Source organism: Talpa occidentalis, unplaced genomic scaffold (assembly GCF_014898055.3).
Source record: "Talpa occidentalis isolate TD23 unplaced genomic scaffold, MPIMG_talOcc4v2.1 talOcc4.13, whole genome shotgun sequence".
In the NCBI taxonomy this organism is placed as follows: domain Eukaryota; kingdom Metazoa; phylum Chordata; class Mammalia; order Eulipotyphla; family Talpidae; genus Talpa; species Talpa occidentalis.
The window spans coordinates 52452352-52471931 of record NW_023601322.1 but is presented as its reverse complement, the minus strand read 5'-3'; the positions used below and the strand labels follow the sequence as shown (position 1 = coordinate 52471931).

At 36.8% G+C, this 19580-nt stretch overlaps 1 protein-coding gene across 3 annotated transcripts in view; it reads left to right on the top strand.

Annotated features, from left to right (window-relative positions):
• Positions 1–19580, top strand: part of PTPN2 (protein tyrosine phosphatase non-receptor type 2) — a 94734-nt gene that overhangs the window by 11639 nt on the left and 63515 nt on the right. For all 3 annotated transcript variants that reach the window (XM_037508879.1, XM_054694228.1, XM_037508878.2), the window contains exon 2: positions 6677–6767. In XM_037508879.1, coding sequence (XP_037364776.1) covers positions 6677–6767 — 91 coding nt within the window. The remainder of the gene's footprint in view (positions 1–6676; positions 6768–19580) is intronic.

The following is a 19580-nucleotide window of genomic DNA, read 5'->3' as shown; positions in this document are numbered from 1 at the left end:
TAATTGTCTTATGCATGCTAGTGCTTTATCATTTGGTGTATATATGTTTATGAATGTTATTGCTTCTTGTATTACACCCTTACTCATAATGTAATGTCCATCTTTTTACCTTTTTTAATTGGGAGGTCCCTTTTATCTATTGAAAGTATAGCTGATTTTTTTTTTAGTTCTTCTGATTGCCATTTGTTTATAGGATTGCCTTCCAGTCTTTAAGTCTGTTCATTTTTGGTTTCCCATAAACAACAGAAGGTTGGATTTTGTTTTGAAACCCATTCAGCCACTCTGTACCTATTAGCTAGTGAATTCAGACTATTTACATTTAAGGTAATTATTGAGACATAAGTCCTCATTGTATTTTCCTTTTCATTTTGTCTTTTTATTTTTGACATAGTCCTTTCATTAAGTTGTAAGTTCCATTTCCATTGTCTTACATATTATTTCTGTTGACTTTTTTGGCTGCAAGTTCTGCTGAGGTTAAGGTATGATGAACTATTTATGTGATGCATTAGTATGGTCTGGTCTCAAACTCAATCTAATGGGCTACATTATTAGTCTTCTCTGCCTCTATGTTACATTATTTAGGTGTTTGTTACCTATTTTTGTTTTTCTGTTGCTTTATAAAATAACCTCTTTAGTACTTTTTTTCGTGTGTGCCTTGGTGTTGACAAATTTTATTAGTTTTTGCTTTTCAGTGAAGCTTCTTATCCTTCTGTCTTGAATGTTAATCTTGCAGGGTATAGGATTCTAGGCTGTAATTTTTTTTTCTTTTGAGTACTCAGTAACTTCTGCCATTTCCTTCTTGCTTGTAAAGTTTCTATTGAGAAATCTATGAGTAGTCTAATTAGTGTACCTTGTAGGTGACTCTTGTTTCTCTTGATGTTTTTAATATTGTTTTTGTCAATGGCTTTCAAGAGTTTTATTATAATTTGCCTTGGAGTATGTCTGTCTGGCATTTAGTTTGGAACTCATTGAGTTGCTTAGATCAGGATGTCTGACTAGTTTCCCTGATTTAGATGATTTTCAGCAAATTATTTCTTTAAATAAGTTTTCTGTGACTTTCTCTTTAGTTTCTTCTACTGTGGAACCTCCATAATACAGATATTACTTTCCTTTAGGTTATCCCAAAGAGCTTTTATGCTGTTCATTTTTTAAAATTCTTGCTTGTTCATGTGTTCTCAGACATTATGCATTCTAGCTCATTAATTCTCTGTGCTGATTATGTTTGTCTGCTATAGAGACCCTCTGTTGTATTTTTAATTTGGTGGTTGTATGTTTTTTAGATCCAGTAGTTCTAATAGAGCAGTCTTTATTCTGTTTTTTTTTTTTTTTTTAAGATTTATTTATTTATACAAGAACTGGGTACAGTCAGGCGCAGGAGGGTGAGAGGATTCACCAGAGACAGAGCAGGGAGCAGAACAGGCAGATGGACCGAAGACACTGCTGAGGGGAGCAGCGGGCAAGGCAGGAGAGATCTGCCATGCCATGAGGGTTTCTCCCTGGCTGGCTGGGAATTGAACCCACGTTGCAGTGGCTGCGGACAGCCTCACAGCGAGGCGTTTAACCCTCTGCGCCCCCGGGGAGGCCAGTAATTGTAGCTTTAAATTCCTCTTCAGGCATATTCCATAGTGCTTTGAGAGTCCTTTGAGACTCCTTTAAGCTTTTAAAAAATTTTTCCTTCAACATTTGAGATACTTTTTTGGGGTCCAGTTTTATTTTTTATGGGTTGTAAAAGGGATAAACTCTTAGACTATTGCCATTGCACCTATTTGGGTGGTGGGTGAACTGGTATCAGAAAGGCAAATAGGTAGAAAGGAACTGGAGCAGTCGAGCACTGAAGTGTCAGTAGGGCACTGAAGATGATCTCTACTGAGCTTCAGAGATTCAAACTTCCTACTGTGCTGTAGGCATTGCAGTTGTATGATGGGAATCCACAGTGATCTCTTCTATGCCAACTCCTCCACCAACATGTGTTGGATAGTCTCTTGTCAACCTCACTTTCTACCGCTTAGCCTATGCATTAGGTGCAGCACTTGGTTTGGATTATTGAGAAGGGCCCACAAGCTGTTTTGCCAGTACAGAACCTTACCCTGGAGTCCTTGCTCCTGTTATCAAAATGCAAGTGGTGTGTAAGCTCTGGTTAATGAAAGCATTCAGTTGATTCCTTGGTTTTTACCCTGGAATGTTGGGAGTAAGGCAGGTGTTTTGAATATCACAAGCTGTAAATAATAGTATTGACTATGAGGAGAGACAGGTGATCTTAACTAACCCCCCCTCCCCCCATTTTGGGCTCCAGCTCTTCTATATTGGGAACCTCAGGTGCAAGCCAGTAATCTGGATGCCATTTCTGTGTACCCCCCTTATCCAGTGCAGTGCCAGGTCTCCAGTCTTCAATGTGGATATGCGCCTCTGAGATAAAACCGTAGTATTGCTACAGACACAGTTCAATTAATTTTTGCTATCCATTTCTTATCAGAAACATAGGTGTTTCCTGATCTGTGGTATTCCTCCACTTATCTTTCATGGTTGTTGACTTTGCTCTGCTCTAGTTAGTTGTGAATATGTGAAAGAGGAAAGCCTGGCATCTTCATTCTGTTACCATCTGTAGGGTAAATAAAAAGTATCAGGCTTTTCTGCCCTCCCGCCATTAGGAATGATGATGGATCCTTGTGGTCCTGAATGCATGCCTGATGGCGGGCACCTGGAATAGGGTGTGGGCATATGTAGATGGGATTCACCTGGGCTAAGGCTGGGCTTATAAGGACGGCGTCATGGGGACGCCAAAAGCAGAACCACGAGAAGCAGAGAGAACAAGAGCAAAAGAGAGAATGCTGGAGAGCCCAGAAAGAGTGAAGACTTGCTGGGGGCTGGGAGTCCTGCCAGCCTCCCGGCCCCCCAGCACCCCTGCCTGCTGTGTGCCTGGTAAATCCTAATAAAAGTCACTGAGGGCTCCAGGACTTCTTCACCCGTCTGCTCAAATCATAGAAAACCTACTCTGTGCCCATTCCTCCACTACACCATCTTGCTGAATCAAGTTTTTATTATTGTCACAGTAAAATAGTATCTCATAATACTTTATTATTGTATAATATAAAGTAATACTTTAGTATTGGTGCAGAGCTTTGTTTCATATAGTGTACAGAAAACTTTATATCCTTTTTCTGTAGAATGTTCTACCTTGAACTGTTTTGATGGAACAGCAAATAAAAATTTAGGAAATTGAGTAAGAGTAAACAGTAATTTTATAAGAAAAAAGTAGGACTTTAGAATAATTCTAAAACATAATCTCAACTTGATGAGTTTCTACTTATGGGAGAACATACTTAAATTTCTTTGTTAAAGTCTGTAAGTGCGAATCCTGATGGTAAGTGTTCACTCTGTTTTTATTAGCCAAATGTTCGTGCTTATGCTTAATGTAAAGATTTTCTGTGGAGGGACAGCATAAATTATGGAGCTAAATATCTTGCAAAAGATATTTATTATTCTGGAGTGTTCAAGGCTTGGTTATAAACCTTTATATATCCATCACTGGAGAAAGAAGTCTCCTGGTGGAATAAGTTTTATGTATTCTCTTTGAGAAGCTCCCCTTTTTGAGGAAGAGTTTAATGAGAATGAAATAGTTTACCTTGACTGAACCAGTTTTGTATGAGCCATGTAGTATATATGTTATGTGGATTATCTAAGATGGCTACAAATGAGAAAACTGTGTCTCTGTATTTCCAAATTTGTGTTTTCGTTAAGTAACAGACTTATAGGACTCCAGGACTTAACTCTAGAGTCTGTGTTTCAATAAATGAATTTTGAATGTGGCGATAATTAAAACCATAAAGATGGATATGTAAAGAAAAAGTAAGTCACTACCTATAATTTTCCTAATTCCTTTCTTCTAGGAGATCACTGTATGCTTTCTTGTGTATCTTCCCAGAGTTACTCTATCCATATGTTAGTGCCTTCCATACCTGCCTCCCTCCTCCTGTCCACTCTTATGAAATAAATATTATTTACATACTATTTTACACCTTTTTTTCACTTAATATGTATTGAAAATCTTAGCAATATGCATTTCTTAGTAATATATGTTTAAGTTTCCTCTGTTGTCTTTTTGTAACTTGATAGCTAATTTTCTTAATTTCTTGGATAATATTCTACTGTACCAGTGTACTACAGTTTACAGGTTATAGTCCATTGACCTATTGACAATCTTCGTTGTTTCCAAGTTTTGGCACCTGTGAATAAAGATACTATAAAATCCATGGGTGGACTTAAATTTTCATCTCTTTGGGGTGAATCCAGGGAATGTGATTGCTGAATCATATAATAAGTGTATGTTTAGTTTTATAAGAAACTTCCAAGCTGTCTTCCAAAGTAACCTTGCCATTTATCAATAGCATTCATACCGGCAGTAACAATTTCTGTTGTTCTACATCCTTGCTAGGATTTGGTGTTGTCAGTGTTTCAGAATTTGGCCATCCTAATTAAGTGTCTTTGTCCTTTTCTTGCCCTTTTGTTGTAAGAATTTTTTATATATTTTGGTAACTAACCCCTTCTCAGATATATGATTTGCAAATATTTTCTCCCAATTTGTGGAGGTTTTTTTTCACTCACTAGCTATTGAGTTTTTGATTTTCATGAAGTCCAGGTTATTTTTCTGTTGTTGCCTTTGATTTTGTTGTTATCCTTTAAAAAATCATTGCCAAATCCAGAATTGTGAAGGTTTTCCACTTCCTCTGTTTTCTTTTGAGTTTTATAGATTTAGCTCTTAACATTTAGGTCTTCGAACAATTCTTCAGTGAATGTTTATTTATGGTACAAGGTAAAGGTCCAACTTTGTACTTTTTACATGTGGATATCCAGTTTTTCCGGGACTATTTGAAAAGACTGTTCCATATTACATGGTCTTGGCTCCTTTGTTGAAAACCAGTTGACTATAGATCTAAGGATTTATTTCTGAACTCTGTATTCTAGGGCATTTATCTTTATCTTTATGCCATACCATGTGGTTTTGATTTCTGTAGTTTTTCAGTAAGTTTTAAGTTTTATAATTGAGAAGTGTGAGTCTTAGCAGTCACTTCACTTTAATGATGCATAAATCTTTAAATAAAATAATGATGCGGTATTATTCAGCACTAACAAGAAATGTGGTATGAAGCCATGAAAAAGACCATGCAGGGACCTTGAATGTGAAAATCTGTTATTGTGATTCAGTACATTACCAGATTAAAAGTGAAAAGCTGTATGGTCATCTCCTTCAGTGCAGGAGGAACACGGAATAAGAGTCAGCATTATTTGTGATTAAAAACTTTAGCAAACTAAAAATTGAAGGTATCCTTCTTCACCTGAAAAGGGTCATTGATTAAAAACTTAAATATTTTACTTAGTGGTTAAACCTTAGAAACAGTTCCTTCAAAATCAGGGAAAAAATACTGTATAAGCAGTCCTAGCCAATGCAATTATATAGTAAAAAATGAGTTATGAATAAAAAAGAAAAGTATAACGAGGAGACAAAATTACCACTGTTTGCTGATATTGAGAAATTTAGAACTGGCTACAGAATATTAGAGATCTCAGCAAGATTGCTGGATGTGAGAGTATTAAAAAGTCATAGCAACAATTGTAATGTGTATCAGTGGATTTTGTTAGAGACTCAGACTCTGCATCGCTTAAGACCTAAAGAGTAAAGATACCAACTACAAAGTTACCTGTCTTAGGGCTGGTGGGGGTGGTATGTAAAAGTGTGGAGAACCCCCAGTAAGGGCATTCATAAATGAGTTAAATAACTTATCCGTAATTTATAAGACTATCTGGTGCCTGACATTTAAAATGCATTTTTGCACTTGTGTGAACAAAAGCCCAATGTAAGTTTTACTGTTTATATACACTCTTGTTTTCTGGTTTGTGTGTGTGTGTGTGTGTGTGAGAGAGAGAGAGAGAGAGAGAGAGATTATGCTTTTACCTAAATTCTTAGAATAATGTTCTATTAGGTGGGGGTGGGGAAAGGGATGTGCGGTATATATGGTCACGTTGGATTCACCATGTAGCTGAGTACCTAGTACAGACAAACAATTTCTTCCACTGTGCAATAAGAGGAACATAAGGAACCTGAAATGAGCCTCAGAACTAACTAGTTGTTGTTAAGCACTTATAGCTCTAGAAATAAAACTTAGGTGTATTTTTGGGCTCAAAGTAAAGTTATATGACATGAAGGTGAAGAAACAGATTAAAGTTTTAAGATAGCAACTCTAAAATGTAAGTAGATATTACTTACTGAGAATTTAGTCAGAAACTTGATTATGATGTGGCTAACCTTAGATACCTCCATGCATTGATCTTTGCTTGTAGATGTTGAAGATAGAGTGTCAGTAAATAAATAGATCAAGAGCAAAGACTTCAGTGCCTGAAAGATTTTGGCTGTCCTGGATCTACCTTTTACAAGCATTTTAGCCTCTGGCAGATTGTTTAACCTCCCAAAGCCTCTCATCACATATAAAATGGGGAAGATAATTGTTCTCATTAGTGTATGAGATAAGGATTGAATGAGATGATGTGGAGAATGTACTTTGCACAGTACTTGGCATATCGTAAGTCTCCACTGCATGCTATTTTATACTGGCTAGGAAAGTATCTGCTTTGCTGTATAAAAATTAGGAGGAATATTAAAATATATTTTTGTTATTTTAAGGAAATTCGCAATGAGTCCCATGACTATCCTCATAAAGTGGCCAAGTTTCCAGAAAACAGAAATCGAAACAGATACAGAGATGTAAGCCCATGTAAGTACTTCTGGGTTTGTGTGCATGTGTACATTTATTGGTTTGTTTTAGGAGGCAGGATACAATGAAAGGGAAAGTTTGGGATCAGGGTTGATGAGTGCTGTGATTTGCTTTCATACTGATACATTCCTCAAAAATTTAAAAGCACAGACTAAAGGAAGGGAAATAAATTGCCTGTAATTATTTCATCTTTAAAACACAGCCACAGTTATTTTGTTGTATTTCTTACCAACTGTTTTTCTTTCCTTGTTCATAATTTTTCTTTAAAGTGATTGCAATCATAAATGCATTTATTGTATTCATATGTGCATGCATTTCATTTTATTATATAATCTTTATAAGTATTAGTTAAAATATTTATTGGTGTTGGGCCTCCCCTGGTGGCGCAGGCTGTTGAGCGCAGTGCTGTGAGGCTATCCGCAGCCTCTGCAGTGCCGGTTTGATCCTGGCCAGCCAGCTGGCAAGAATCCCACGTGGTGCCACAGACCTCTCCTGTCTCGCCAGGTGCTCCCCTTAGCAGTGTATTTTGTCAGTCTGCTTGTTCTGTTCCCTGCTCTGTCTCTGGTGAATCCTCTCACCCTCCCGCGCATCTGGCCTGTGCCCTGGTTCTTGTATAAATAAATAAATCTTTAAAAAAAAAATATTTATTGGTGTTGCTTATTCCCTTCCCCCAACGACAAAAGTAGTAGAAAACTTCTTAAAATATGGAAATATGTCAAGGGAAAAAACTTATGACTTAATAAATAAAAATTGGGGGTTTGTATTCTTTTGGTATTTTTATCTGTATCAGCATATATAGACACACATACATATATGTGTGTGTGTTTTATGTGTGTGCGTGTTTTTGATTCCTGTCCTGCAGCCTCCTTTCACACATAGAAATTCTGGTGTGTAGTTGTATGTTCAGGGAATGGGAGTGTGGTTATTAGCTCTAATACTTAGATTCCCCTTCACTACATAACCTCCCACCCCCACCCTTGCCCACTGACTGAGAAAACTGGTTGAGAATTACTGAGCCAGAGAAACTGTCTCTAGAGAGCGTTTACCCTGAGTTTTTGAAGACAGTATTTTCCAGTTGTACATCTAGCTTTGTTACTGTTAATTTTTTGTAAATTGATAATCTATCTTGATAATTGTAGATTTGCATGCAGTTGTAAGAAATAATACTTAGATGTATCATGAACCCTTTACCCAGTTTCCCCCAGCAGAAACATGTAACTGCACTACAATAAGGCAAATGGGAAATTTACATTGATATAATCCATGTGGATTTCACGGGTTTTACATGTACTCATTTGTGGAAATGTTTACTTCTATGTAGTTTTATCACATGGGATTTGTGTGATATTGACCACAGTCTGTGGTATTGACCACAATCTGGAGGCTGACCAGTGGAATTTTAACATTACGTTACTGCTTTTGCTACCTTTCTGTATCATAGCCCCTCACTCCATTCCTTTTTGGAAAGCTATGGTATTACCTTTAATTTTTATGTATTTGTTGCTGTTGCAATTACTGGATGTGCTAAATCACAATTAAATCCCTAAATCATTTAGATAATACCTATCTAAATTAAATTATCACTAAAAATTGGAACTGAGAGACTTTTTTAAAAAGTAAAGTCATTTTCAAATTAAATTACCCTCCAAGTCAATAAAATTCTTTGATTTGTCTCTCTGCTATTAGACTTGTATACCCAACTGCGTATTGGTGTCTCCAGTTGAAGCTACGTACAGTGTATATATCAGCCTTGCCTTGGTCAGTATTGTGCACTCTTCTATAGGCTTTCTCAGGAAGAGAGCCATTTGCCTTTTGTCATTTCCTTGTTTTTGAAAGAGTCATTTCTTCCTTGGATGATGCAGTGCCTCCTCCTCTTACCTGGCCTTCCTGCTGCCTGTCTTGCCACTGATTCCATAGTTTCTCTTTTATCTGCACTCCATTGTGAGTGTTCCTGTCAGTGAATGCTTTCTAGTTTTCAAATGCTGTAAGGGGTTTTTCATTGATTTCTTACTCCTCTGTGATATGGCGCTGCAGCCCCTGCCTTCCTTCCCTAACACCTTATTTTATCTAATTTTCCTCTTCTGTGAGGAAAATTACTCACCCATTTCTCAAAGTTTTGCTTCCTCAGTTTGCCTTTGTCTTTTTTCAGAGTTCTGTCTGTGTCTCTTCCTCCTCCACACTCTAATACTTATATGAATGATTTCGTCATCTGTGTGTTCAATTACCATCTTTCTGCTTATGACCATCTTTCTGCTAAGTTCCATCAGTAGCCTAGTTCTCTCTTTTTAGATGTAGACCCATGCAGGTTACTCATTTCTGTCTGTATGTCCTGTTACCAGCTGAGACTTAGTAGGGTTACTCCCCCATATGGTCCATGGGTTCCAGCTTAAAACCTGCTCTTTCTGTTTTATTACTTATATTCACTTTATATACATTTGCTGAGCTAGAAACTTAGACTCTTCTCCAGTTGAGCTTCCACATGTACTTACAACTAAGTATAATTTTGTTTCTACACTGTATTTCAAATAAGTTCCATATTACTCCTTTCCTAAGTTATTACAAGAGCCTCTTAACTAATTTCTTCTTGTCTCCATTTTATTTCTGCTTCAGTCCATTATCCAGAGTAATATTTGTATAATCTAAGTGTTTTCCTTTGCCTTCTCCAGTAGCACTTCCCAAGTTTTGCCCTTTGGGAAGTGACGCTCCACATACCTTTCTAGATTTTTTTAAGCCATTTTCCTACAAATTACTCATTTTGATAATATGGAAAACTTTGAGTTCTCTCAGAGTGATTGGTTTTTAATACCTTGCTGTCCATGAGTAAGTCTTATTTTGCCACATCATTCTTTTCTCTCTGACCTTCAATATCAGGCCAGTGACCTCTTCTCTCAATATCCGATCAATGACCATTTACCCCAGGGTGTTATTTAGCAGAAGTCAGAGAAATGTGGCTCTTTCTCAATGAGGTCAGATGGACCTAGGAATAAGTATGATTTTTTTTAAACCTTATTTAACACAAAAACCATTTTTTATTTCAGAGTATTTCCTTATCCCTTTTTATCATAGACATTTACATTTCATATAACTATAGTAATAGTATAAAATTTTGCCTACTTGTTTGCTTACTATATAAAGATTGATCATGCTTCCATAATTGTGTAGAAATTTTTTTCCAGTTTCATTGAGAAATCATTATTCATCGAGAATTTATTGAGACATATATATCTGTGTAAATTTAAGGAGTGCAGCATGATGGTTTGATACACATATAGTGCGAAATAATTACCATGTTAGTGTTAACTGGAAATAAAATCTCAACGATAGTTAGACAAAGAGTTTATTAATTCATCAAAAAACCCAGGAAGCAGTTTGATAGATTTTATTTTGAGAGAACTGTTCCAGCAAACACAAATATGAATTTAGTTTTTATAGGTAGGAACAGTATGTCATTGACTTTAGAAATGTAATTATTCTAGATAGGCAGGGCTTCTAGTTCTATGTTTCCCTGACCTAAAATTATACTATTGCTGGAGGAAGGCAATGCAGAACTCAGTCTCTTCCTTTCTAAAGTATGCACTGCAAACATGCAAAACTGGAGTTAACCAAGTTCTTGGTCATCAGTGGTGGTGAATAGGCTGCCTGTAGAGCAGGCATCAGTTTTGCATAACTGTTTGAGACCTCAGGTGTGTGCAGATGACCTTGCACTCCTCTGCTGAGAGCACAGAGAGGTCATTTGCCAAAACCTTTATAGTATATTCACATTAGGTTCAGCTTGCATTTATCTTTTCATATCGATAAAATAGAAAAGGAAAGAAAAAAGAAAAAATGTTTTCTTCTTGTGGTAAGAACTCTTAGAATTTATTTTCAACAATTTCACTGTAGTAATTATCGTACAGCAATGTCAGCTATGTTTCTTGGCTTATATATGATATCCCTAATACTTGTTTATCTTATATCTGAAAGTTTCTACCTTTTGACCATCTTGCTCCAATTATCCTTCTTCCTCTGGTAACCAAAAGTCTGCCTCTTTTTCTGAGTTTGGTTTGTTTAGTTTTAGATTCCACACATAAGTGACATTCAGTATTTGTATTTCTCTCTCCTACTTATTTCACTTAGCAAAATGCCTTCAGAGTCCATCCATGGTGTCACAAATGGTAGTGGTAGTATTTCCTCATGTTTCATGGCTCAGTAATATTCATTGTGTAAATATATGATATTGTGATTTGTGTATTTTATAAATACTTAGGTATATTTGCATATTATATGTATTTGCGTATGTATATATATACACCCAAGTACAAGTTAGAGTTATTGAGATACATATGTGATATATGTATGCTACACACACGCACACCATTGAAGCAGCCAAAGTATTTCTCAAACTTATTAGATCTTTATCCCTAACTATTAGAACAATGCAATCATCTTTTGTTGTAATATTTGGTCTTTAAAGTTTCTGAGTAAGTTTCAGAGCCTTGAACTTTTAAGTAATGGCTTGGTATTCTAGTTAGGTCTGTGTTAATGAAGGTAATGTCACTTCACCTGATGGGGGGAAGTGCTGGATACTTGGAAAACCAGCATGAATAGAGGGTGAGACTTTTATACCCATGCTCTGATTCCATGGAGGAGAGCAGGACTAGAGGTGGATTCCTAATGGCCAAGGAGTTAATCATGCCTATGTAAAGAAGCCTCTAATGAAAACACAAGGTGAAGGGGTTGCAGGGAACTTTTGTGTTGGTGGACATGTGAAGATCTAAGGCATGGAAGCTCTGTACCTTTCCCCAATACCTTATCCTGTGCATATCTTCCACCTGTCTCTTGATTTGTACCCTTCAGTATCTTTTGTAATAAATCAGTGATCTGCTGAGTAGACAAATAGGTTTCCTGAGTTTTATGTGCTATTCTAGCAAATTAACCAGAGGAGTGTCTTGGGAACCTTTAATTTATACACTGTGGGTCAGAAGCACAAATAATCTGGGACTTACAGTAGGCATCTGAACTGTGAGGATGGGGCATGTGGACCTGTGATCTGGTTAATCAGAAGCACTGGGGCTTGCAGCTTGCTTCTGAAGTAGTCTTAGGAGTCTGAATCCTTATTATCTATGGAATCTAATATTGTCTCTAGATACATGGTTTCAGACTTGAGTTGAACTCTGAAACCATACTGGGAGTCTGATAATTGCTTCTTGATGTGGGAAACATTTAGCACCCACAAACCTATTGGAATTTGTGATCAGACACCACCAACAAAACAGTATCTCTGTCATGACTTCTGTATTCATTCATCTGTCACTAGATATTAAAGTTGTTTTCATGACTTGACATTCCTAATGCTGCAATGAATATGGGTGTGAAGATAACTTTTTGAGTTAGTGTTTTCTTTTCCTTTGGATATTTTTCCAGAAGTGGAATTGCTGGATCACATGGTACTTCTATTTTTATTTTTTTGGGGAGCCTCCATACTGTTGACCGTAGGGACTGCATCAGTTTACAGTTTCACCAGGAGTGCACTAGGATTTCCTTTTCTCTACATCCATTACACCATTTATCGCTTGTCTTTTTGATGGTGGTTATTCTGACAGGTGTGAGGTGATACGTCATTGTGGTTTTAATTTGCATTTCCCTCATGACTGGTGATGTTGAGGAATTGTTAACAGGAATTGTTTCCTGATTGATTTTCATTGTATCATTTAAAAATGTATTTGTATATATAGTAGGTACTTTACAGTTGTTGCTTCGGTTCAAAAAACTATGTATTGAAAACCAGCCTCATGTTTGACAGTATGCTTCAGCATTGAGACTACAATGAATATTTGTACTTTCTTGATAATTTACAGTGTTGAGTATATCATGAGATGTGACAGTGTATTGGTGGAGCTGAGAAGTAGCATTTAACCCTGAGGAGTCAGGAATGGCTTTTAAAAGGAGGTAGATAGGTAGATAAAGGGGAATGGAAAGGAATACATATATTTTTAAGATTTATTTATTTACAAGTACTGGGGTACAGGCCAGAGGTGCCGGAGGGTGAGAGAATTCAGAACAGGCAGACAGACCGAAAACACTGCTGAGGGGAGCAGCGGGAGAGACAGGAGAGGTCTGCTGTGCCATGTGAGTATCTCCCTGGCAGACCGGGAATCAAACCCACACTGCAGAGGCTGCGGAAAGCTTCACAGCACACGCTCAACCCACTGGGGAGGCCCTGGAAAGGAATATTTTTTAAAAATTCAGTCCCAGATCTTTTTTAAGATATTGATTCAGTAGGTCTAGAAAATCTGCATTTTTAAACAATCTCTTTACATGCTTGTTATATACGCAGATTGGCACTAGTTCTTAAATTGACATAGAAACTACATTTGGAGAGAAGAATATGAGATACTGTAGTGGCAGGAAGGCTACAGTGCAGGATCTCAATGATCCATTGCAGACGGGGTAAGGAGGAGTTCCTGGAGCCCTCTGTGGCTTTTACAGACGAGACTATTTTTGGGATTTACCAGGTACACAGCAGGCAGGGGTGCCGGGGGCCCAGGAGGCTGGCAGACCTCCTAGCCAGCCCACAGTGAATCTTCACTCTTTTTCTGGGCTCTCCGATGTTCTCTCGTGGCCTGCACTTCCTCTGCTCCTTTTGCTCTCTCGCTCTGTTCTCCTTCTGGCCTTTTTCGCTCTGCTGGCATCCCCTTGACTCCGCTGTTATAAGCCCAGTCTCTCAGCCCAGGTGTACCCACCTACATATGCCCACACCCTACGCCAGGTGCCTGCCATTAGACATGCATTCAGGACCACAGATCCATCATCAGTCCTAATGGCGATAGGGCAGAAAAGACATACTTTTTACCTTACCCTACAGATACATATTCAAAAGTGACATTTTGAAATAGAATTTGATGAAATCCATAATCTTCCTATAATTGGCATCATCAAAAGGTGCTGTAAATAACCAAGATGAAAATGCATACATTGTGCAAAAATGAAAAATAATGTAAAAATATAAATAAAATTAAAAAAACAGATAAAGTGACCAAAATAAAAAAAAGATGCTATGAATGTCTCAGTTAATTGAGACACTATAGAAAAGATATACTAGAAGTTAATTGAGAAGAGAGAAATAGATTGTAATAATCACCTTGAGGTTGTCTCTGTGTTGCTAGAGACTATTATCAAATTTTGACGTCTTAATATTTGCTGTACAGATAGAAATCCCAGTTTACTATTTAATCTAAAAGGAAGTGTCAGCATTTCCTTTGTGACGTTATCTCTGCATTGACCATTAAACAGGTTTTTTTTTATTGTTAAAAAAATTATAAATTTACATATAACTGTTTTTAGGCGTACATTACAGAATTAAATCACATTATTTTATAGCACATCTCTAGAATGTTTTCATTTCATTTTTCAGTTTCATTGCTGAAACTGTACCCATTTAACAACTTCTCATATCCCTTACCATCCAGCCTTTGGCAATCAACAGTCCATTTTCTGTTTCTAAGTTTGATTATTTTGGAAACCTTAAGTAAGTGAAATCATGCAGTGTTTGTGATTGACTTATTTCACTTAGCGTAATATCCTCAAAGTTCATCCATGTGAAACTGTTTTTGAAGGAGAGAAACACAGATACTTCTGATTCTAACAGTATGGTATGCTAAAAAATCAGTCTCTTATTGCTACAAAACAGGAAGATTCTCAGTAAGCATACTTTTAAATAATTTGCTAGGTGGGGAGGAAATAAGGAAAACTTTCAGACTTCCTGTGTCCCCCTCTGTAGGGGCAGGACGACATGGAGCCAGGTTTTCTGAACCAGCACACGGGGGTAAGGGAGGAGTCAGAGTCCTGGAGCCCTCAGTGACTTTTGCAGGTTTTTCTTGGGATTTACCAGGTACATGGCGGGCAGGGGTGCTAGACTTCACTCTATCTGGGCTCTCCGGCCTTCTCTCTGCTTCTCTGCTCTCAGGTTCTACTGGCGTCCCCATGACACCGCCCTTAAAAACCCAGTCTTGGCCCAGGTGAATCCCAGCTACATATGCCACACCCTACTCCAGGTGCCCACCATCAGGCATGCATTCAGGACCGCAGGGTTCCTCATCTATCCTAATGGCAGGAGGGCAGAAAAGCCTGATACTTTTTACCTTACCCTACATCCTCCAAAAAAAAAAAAAAGTAGCAAATGGCATAACTATGCTGAATGCAAATGCCAGCATCAGTTCTGAGATTTGTATACACACAATAAAGTAGCTTCAAGATCATATTAAGCATAATAAGCTGAATTACAGGAAGAAATTGACAAGTTTTCACATACATGGCCTTAGTAAAGACAAGATATTGGTAAATAAATAGAACACTTGGGACACACGACTAAATTTAATTTAGTAAAAAAATATACAGGAATTGTTAACTGGAAATAAAGTGTCAGCAGTAGTTAAAGAGTTTATTAGGCCATCAAAGTGAGAATTTGAACCTGGGAAACAGACCCACAGATTTTACTTTGTGCTACTTTTCCCAGTAAACACAAGTTTGAATTTATTTTACATAGGTAGGAACAGAGTCCTTGACATTAAAAATATAATTATTCTTGATAGGAAAAGCTACTAATTTTAAGTTGCCCTCACCTAACGATATGTTAATGTTAGAGGAAGGCATTATAGTCTTGAATCTCTTTATTTCAGAGACACAAATGCTGGGTACTCATTTTAAAATTTTTTTCAACTGACTCCTTGGTCATCAATAGGAATGAAGAGACTGGGTGTACCTGAAGGCATCAGATTTTATGTAGTTGTTTCAGACTTCAAGTCTGTATAATGGCTTTCTTCTTTTGCCTGCGTTGGGGACGAGGAAATCCCCCAGAAGATTTTATAATATGTTCATAAACCCTATATCCACCAGTTTGAGAATGTACATTCTCCTTGGTCTGCCATGGAATATTTATTTAAAAATGTAACACTGACTAGGCTATAAAATACACCCTGCAGTTGTAAGAATTGCATTGATAATGTTCTTAGACTGTAATATAATTAAGTTTAGAGTATTAGTAAAAGATAAACTTGGAGACACAAAGATTTCTAAATAATTCACAGGTCATTAAGAAATCATAATGGGAACTTAAAAATACCTAAAAGCTTGTACAAAGCAGTGAAACAGTACTGTAGAGAAAATTATCATTTTAGATGTTTGTATAAAAGCAGAAAGTTGAAAATTAGTGGATTATGTGACTGTTGGGTAAAAGTAGCACTACAGAAAGTAGAAAGGAAATAATAAAAGCAGACTAGAAACTGTGTTGTAAACCAATGTTATTACCTCAATAAGAAAAAAAAAGATGTGTGTATATATACATAATGAATACTACTTGGCTATAAAAAAGATGAACTCTTGCTTTTTGGCACAACATGGATGAAACTGGGGGAGATTATGCCAGGTGAAATAAGTCAGAAGAAAGGCAAATAACAGACAATTTCACTCGAGGAATAGAGAGAGGGAAAAAATACACAGAGCAACTGACAAAATTGAAACCAAAATAGTCTAGAGATCTGACTGTAGAATTAAGGCTGCTAGAGGGAGAGACAGTGTGAGGGTGGATACCAAGGTGGGGGTGGGGACAGTGGTCTAAGGTCTATGGGTATTATGAAGGTGGGGGTGATGTGGTACCATACATCTGAGGGAAGTGTGAACTTGTTCCCCTAAATCATGTGCAGTGTTGTAAAACTATGGGGGGTGGGGTGGGGAGGACAGGGATGTAGAATAGAAGTCAGATAAAATACAAAGGGCCAACAAAGCCTTGATAAGAATAATAGACCCTGGCAAGATTGAGCAAAATAGTAAGTAAAACAAACTGGGGAGAGAAAGGTACATATAAACAGTATAGTCATACACCATATAATGACATTTAGGTAACAAGGGACCACTTTTATACTTGTGGTCCCTGTAAATAGCCTAGATGTGTAGCAGGTATAGCATATAGGTTTGTGTAAGTAAATACATATGTCCTCAGAACCACAAAATCACCTAACAACCCGTTTCTTAGAACGTGTCTGCATTGTTGAATGATACATCATTTTGGGGGGTGGGGGGAGAAAAGAAGGAGACATAAATACAGATGTAAAGGGAATTTAAAAGGCTAGGTTTTGGGGTTTTTTTTTTTTGAATACTACATTTTTTTTTTTTTGTTTTGGCCATCAGTGTGATCATTTAGAAGAAATGGAACCAATTCCTAGAAAAGTTTAACCTGCTAAAACAGAAGTGGAGATTGCCAAATAGTCCCAAAACAGTTTAAAAAAATAAAGTAAATAAAATCTTTCCACAAAGAAAACACTGGGCCTGGCAGGTTTATGGGCACAGTTTAATAATATAAATTTTTCCAAAGAATGGAAGAGAATACCTCGCAGTTCTTTTTGTGAGATTATTCTTTAACTTTAATATCCAAACCAAAAAAGTTCAGTAAGAAAAATAAAAGTTACAAATGTATAACTCTCATTAACACAAATTGAAAAACCTAACAAAAAAAAAACAAATTGAAAAACCTAACAAAAAAATCAAACTGAATATAGTATATTATATAGGAATGTAAGGGGTTATAAAAATCATACATATGTACTTCATAGTAATAAGGTAAAGGAGAAAAACTTTATGACTGTATCACTAGATATAGAAATATAACTTAAAGTCAGTTCTTGCTCATGACAAACAACAAAACATGTAGCAAACTAGAAATAGAACCTCTGTAACCTAATACATCTGGAAGACACAATAACTCTTAAAGATCTCATGTTAGAAACATTTTTTTAAATAAAGAATGAAACAGGGTTGCCCAGTATTACCACATCTAATTAACATTCTTTTCAATACAGTATAGTACATTAGCCAGTACAGTAAGACCAGAGTAAAAATGAAAATCCAGAAGATTGGGGAAAAAAGAAACAAACCTGTTATTTCATTGTTCAAATAGAACAGTTGTAATAATGTACTATAATAAAAGGTATGTGACTGTTGTCCCAAAATATCTTACTATATGTAATATTGCTGGACTGCAATTGACTGGCAGTTACTGAAACTGCAAAAGGCAAAACCTCAGATAACAGGGGACAACTTTAAGTATAGCTGTAACTTAAATTTTATGCTAACTAGTATGTAAATATTTGCTGAGGTTCTTCCTTATCCCATTTAGTTTAAAAATAAAGACCAAATATGCTTTATAGTCTCAACAGCTTTTTTACTTAAAGGTTTTCTTACTATTTTTTACTTTAAGGTTTCTTACTATTAGGACCTTAGCTTGGTTCTGTCTTAAGTTTTGTTTTTAATGTTCAGTTTTAATTAAGGCTATTTTGCACCTTTAATAATTTTCTACAGACCGTAGATGCACTGCAGTGGATCCAAAAATAAGAGAAGAACTCTTAGTTTGAAGAAGTCAGAGTTGATTATAGAGGAAAGAGAAAACTGAAGAAACCCTGCGATAACTGACTTCAGATGCTTGAACTTTTTTATATGGGAAAAGGAAATCATCTCGTGTTAAGCCCAAAACATAGAGTTAAGGTTCATTAATGAATAACACAGTTGGTGAATTTCAGGTCAAAATAGGCAGACTCTTTCTTACTCTTAAGATCTGTTTAAACATATAGATGAACCTTGTGAACCAGTGCACTGTCATTCCAGGTGTTCATTCAGTGTGGATTGTTTTATCAGATAGTCTAAAGAACATTTGTGAATGAATTACAGAGGGTTGAATTAAACGACTTTGAAGTATCTTTTGTTTACTTCACTTTTTACTTTGTTCCTTATCCATTTCTCACCTGTTTGTGTTTCTTTTCTTTCACACTGTAGATTCCTTAATAGATGCAGCCTCCCCTCCTTTATTTTGATTCAATTACCTGTCCTACAGAAAAGTCCTGTATAGTATTTAATACAAAATTAGGTTTGCATCTCTGAAGTAAAAGTTACTGTTCTGCTTCTCTTGCACTTTACTTGTCCCTGTATTTTGGTATTAATCCTACTGCAGTAGTATAGTGTTTTATTTACCTATGTTTCTTCTCTAGAGCAGTGATTCTCAACAGGGGCAATTACCCTTCCTTAGGATACATTTTGGAAATTTGTGGAGACTTTTTTCTTCTGATGTATTGCTACTCAACTATTTACATGTATTAGATATTTTATTATAAATTGCTTTTCATTTATTTTTCATTTTTAGTTAAAGCACTATTGCTAGCCAAAAAAAAAAAAAAAGCATGTTGTTTCTCTTATTTCTGAATAAGAAGATAGTAAAAGGGATAAAGAAGCCTCTTCTCTCTCCCCGAATAATTCATTGTGCAAGCTCTGGAGCCCACAAGTAGAAGACATATAAGTGTGGTGATGTCTGAGAAGGGGAAGCTTAAAAAAGTGTGGGAAAGCGAGAGTGAATTCTATGATGTTGGATTAGTGTATCAGTGTGTGTGAACTCATGGTTTTCTGTGAATATAGGTCTATAGATAAATAGAAATTATGGATCTCTGTGTTGGGAACAGTGACTTCCTAGTAGCAAAATTTAGCAATATTTAGGGCAGATGGATTAGCATAGGGCCTCCCTAGTGGTGCAAGGGGTTAAGTGTCAGTGCTTTGCAACAGCCTCTGTTCCATCCCTGGCCAGGGAGCTAACCCACATATGGCACAGCAGACCTCTCCTGTCTCGCTTGTTTCTCCACCCCCCACCCCCACTCCCTGAGCAGTGTCTTTTAGTAAAATCCACCTGTTCTGCTCCCCACTCTGTCTCTGGTGAATCCTTTCACCAAGGCCCCCCGCCCCCACACCCCTGCACACACACACCCACCTCTGGCCTATACCCCAGTTCTCCTACATAAA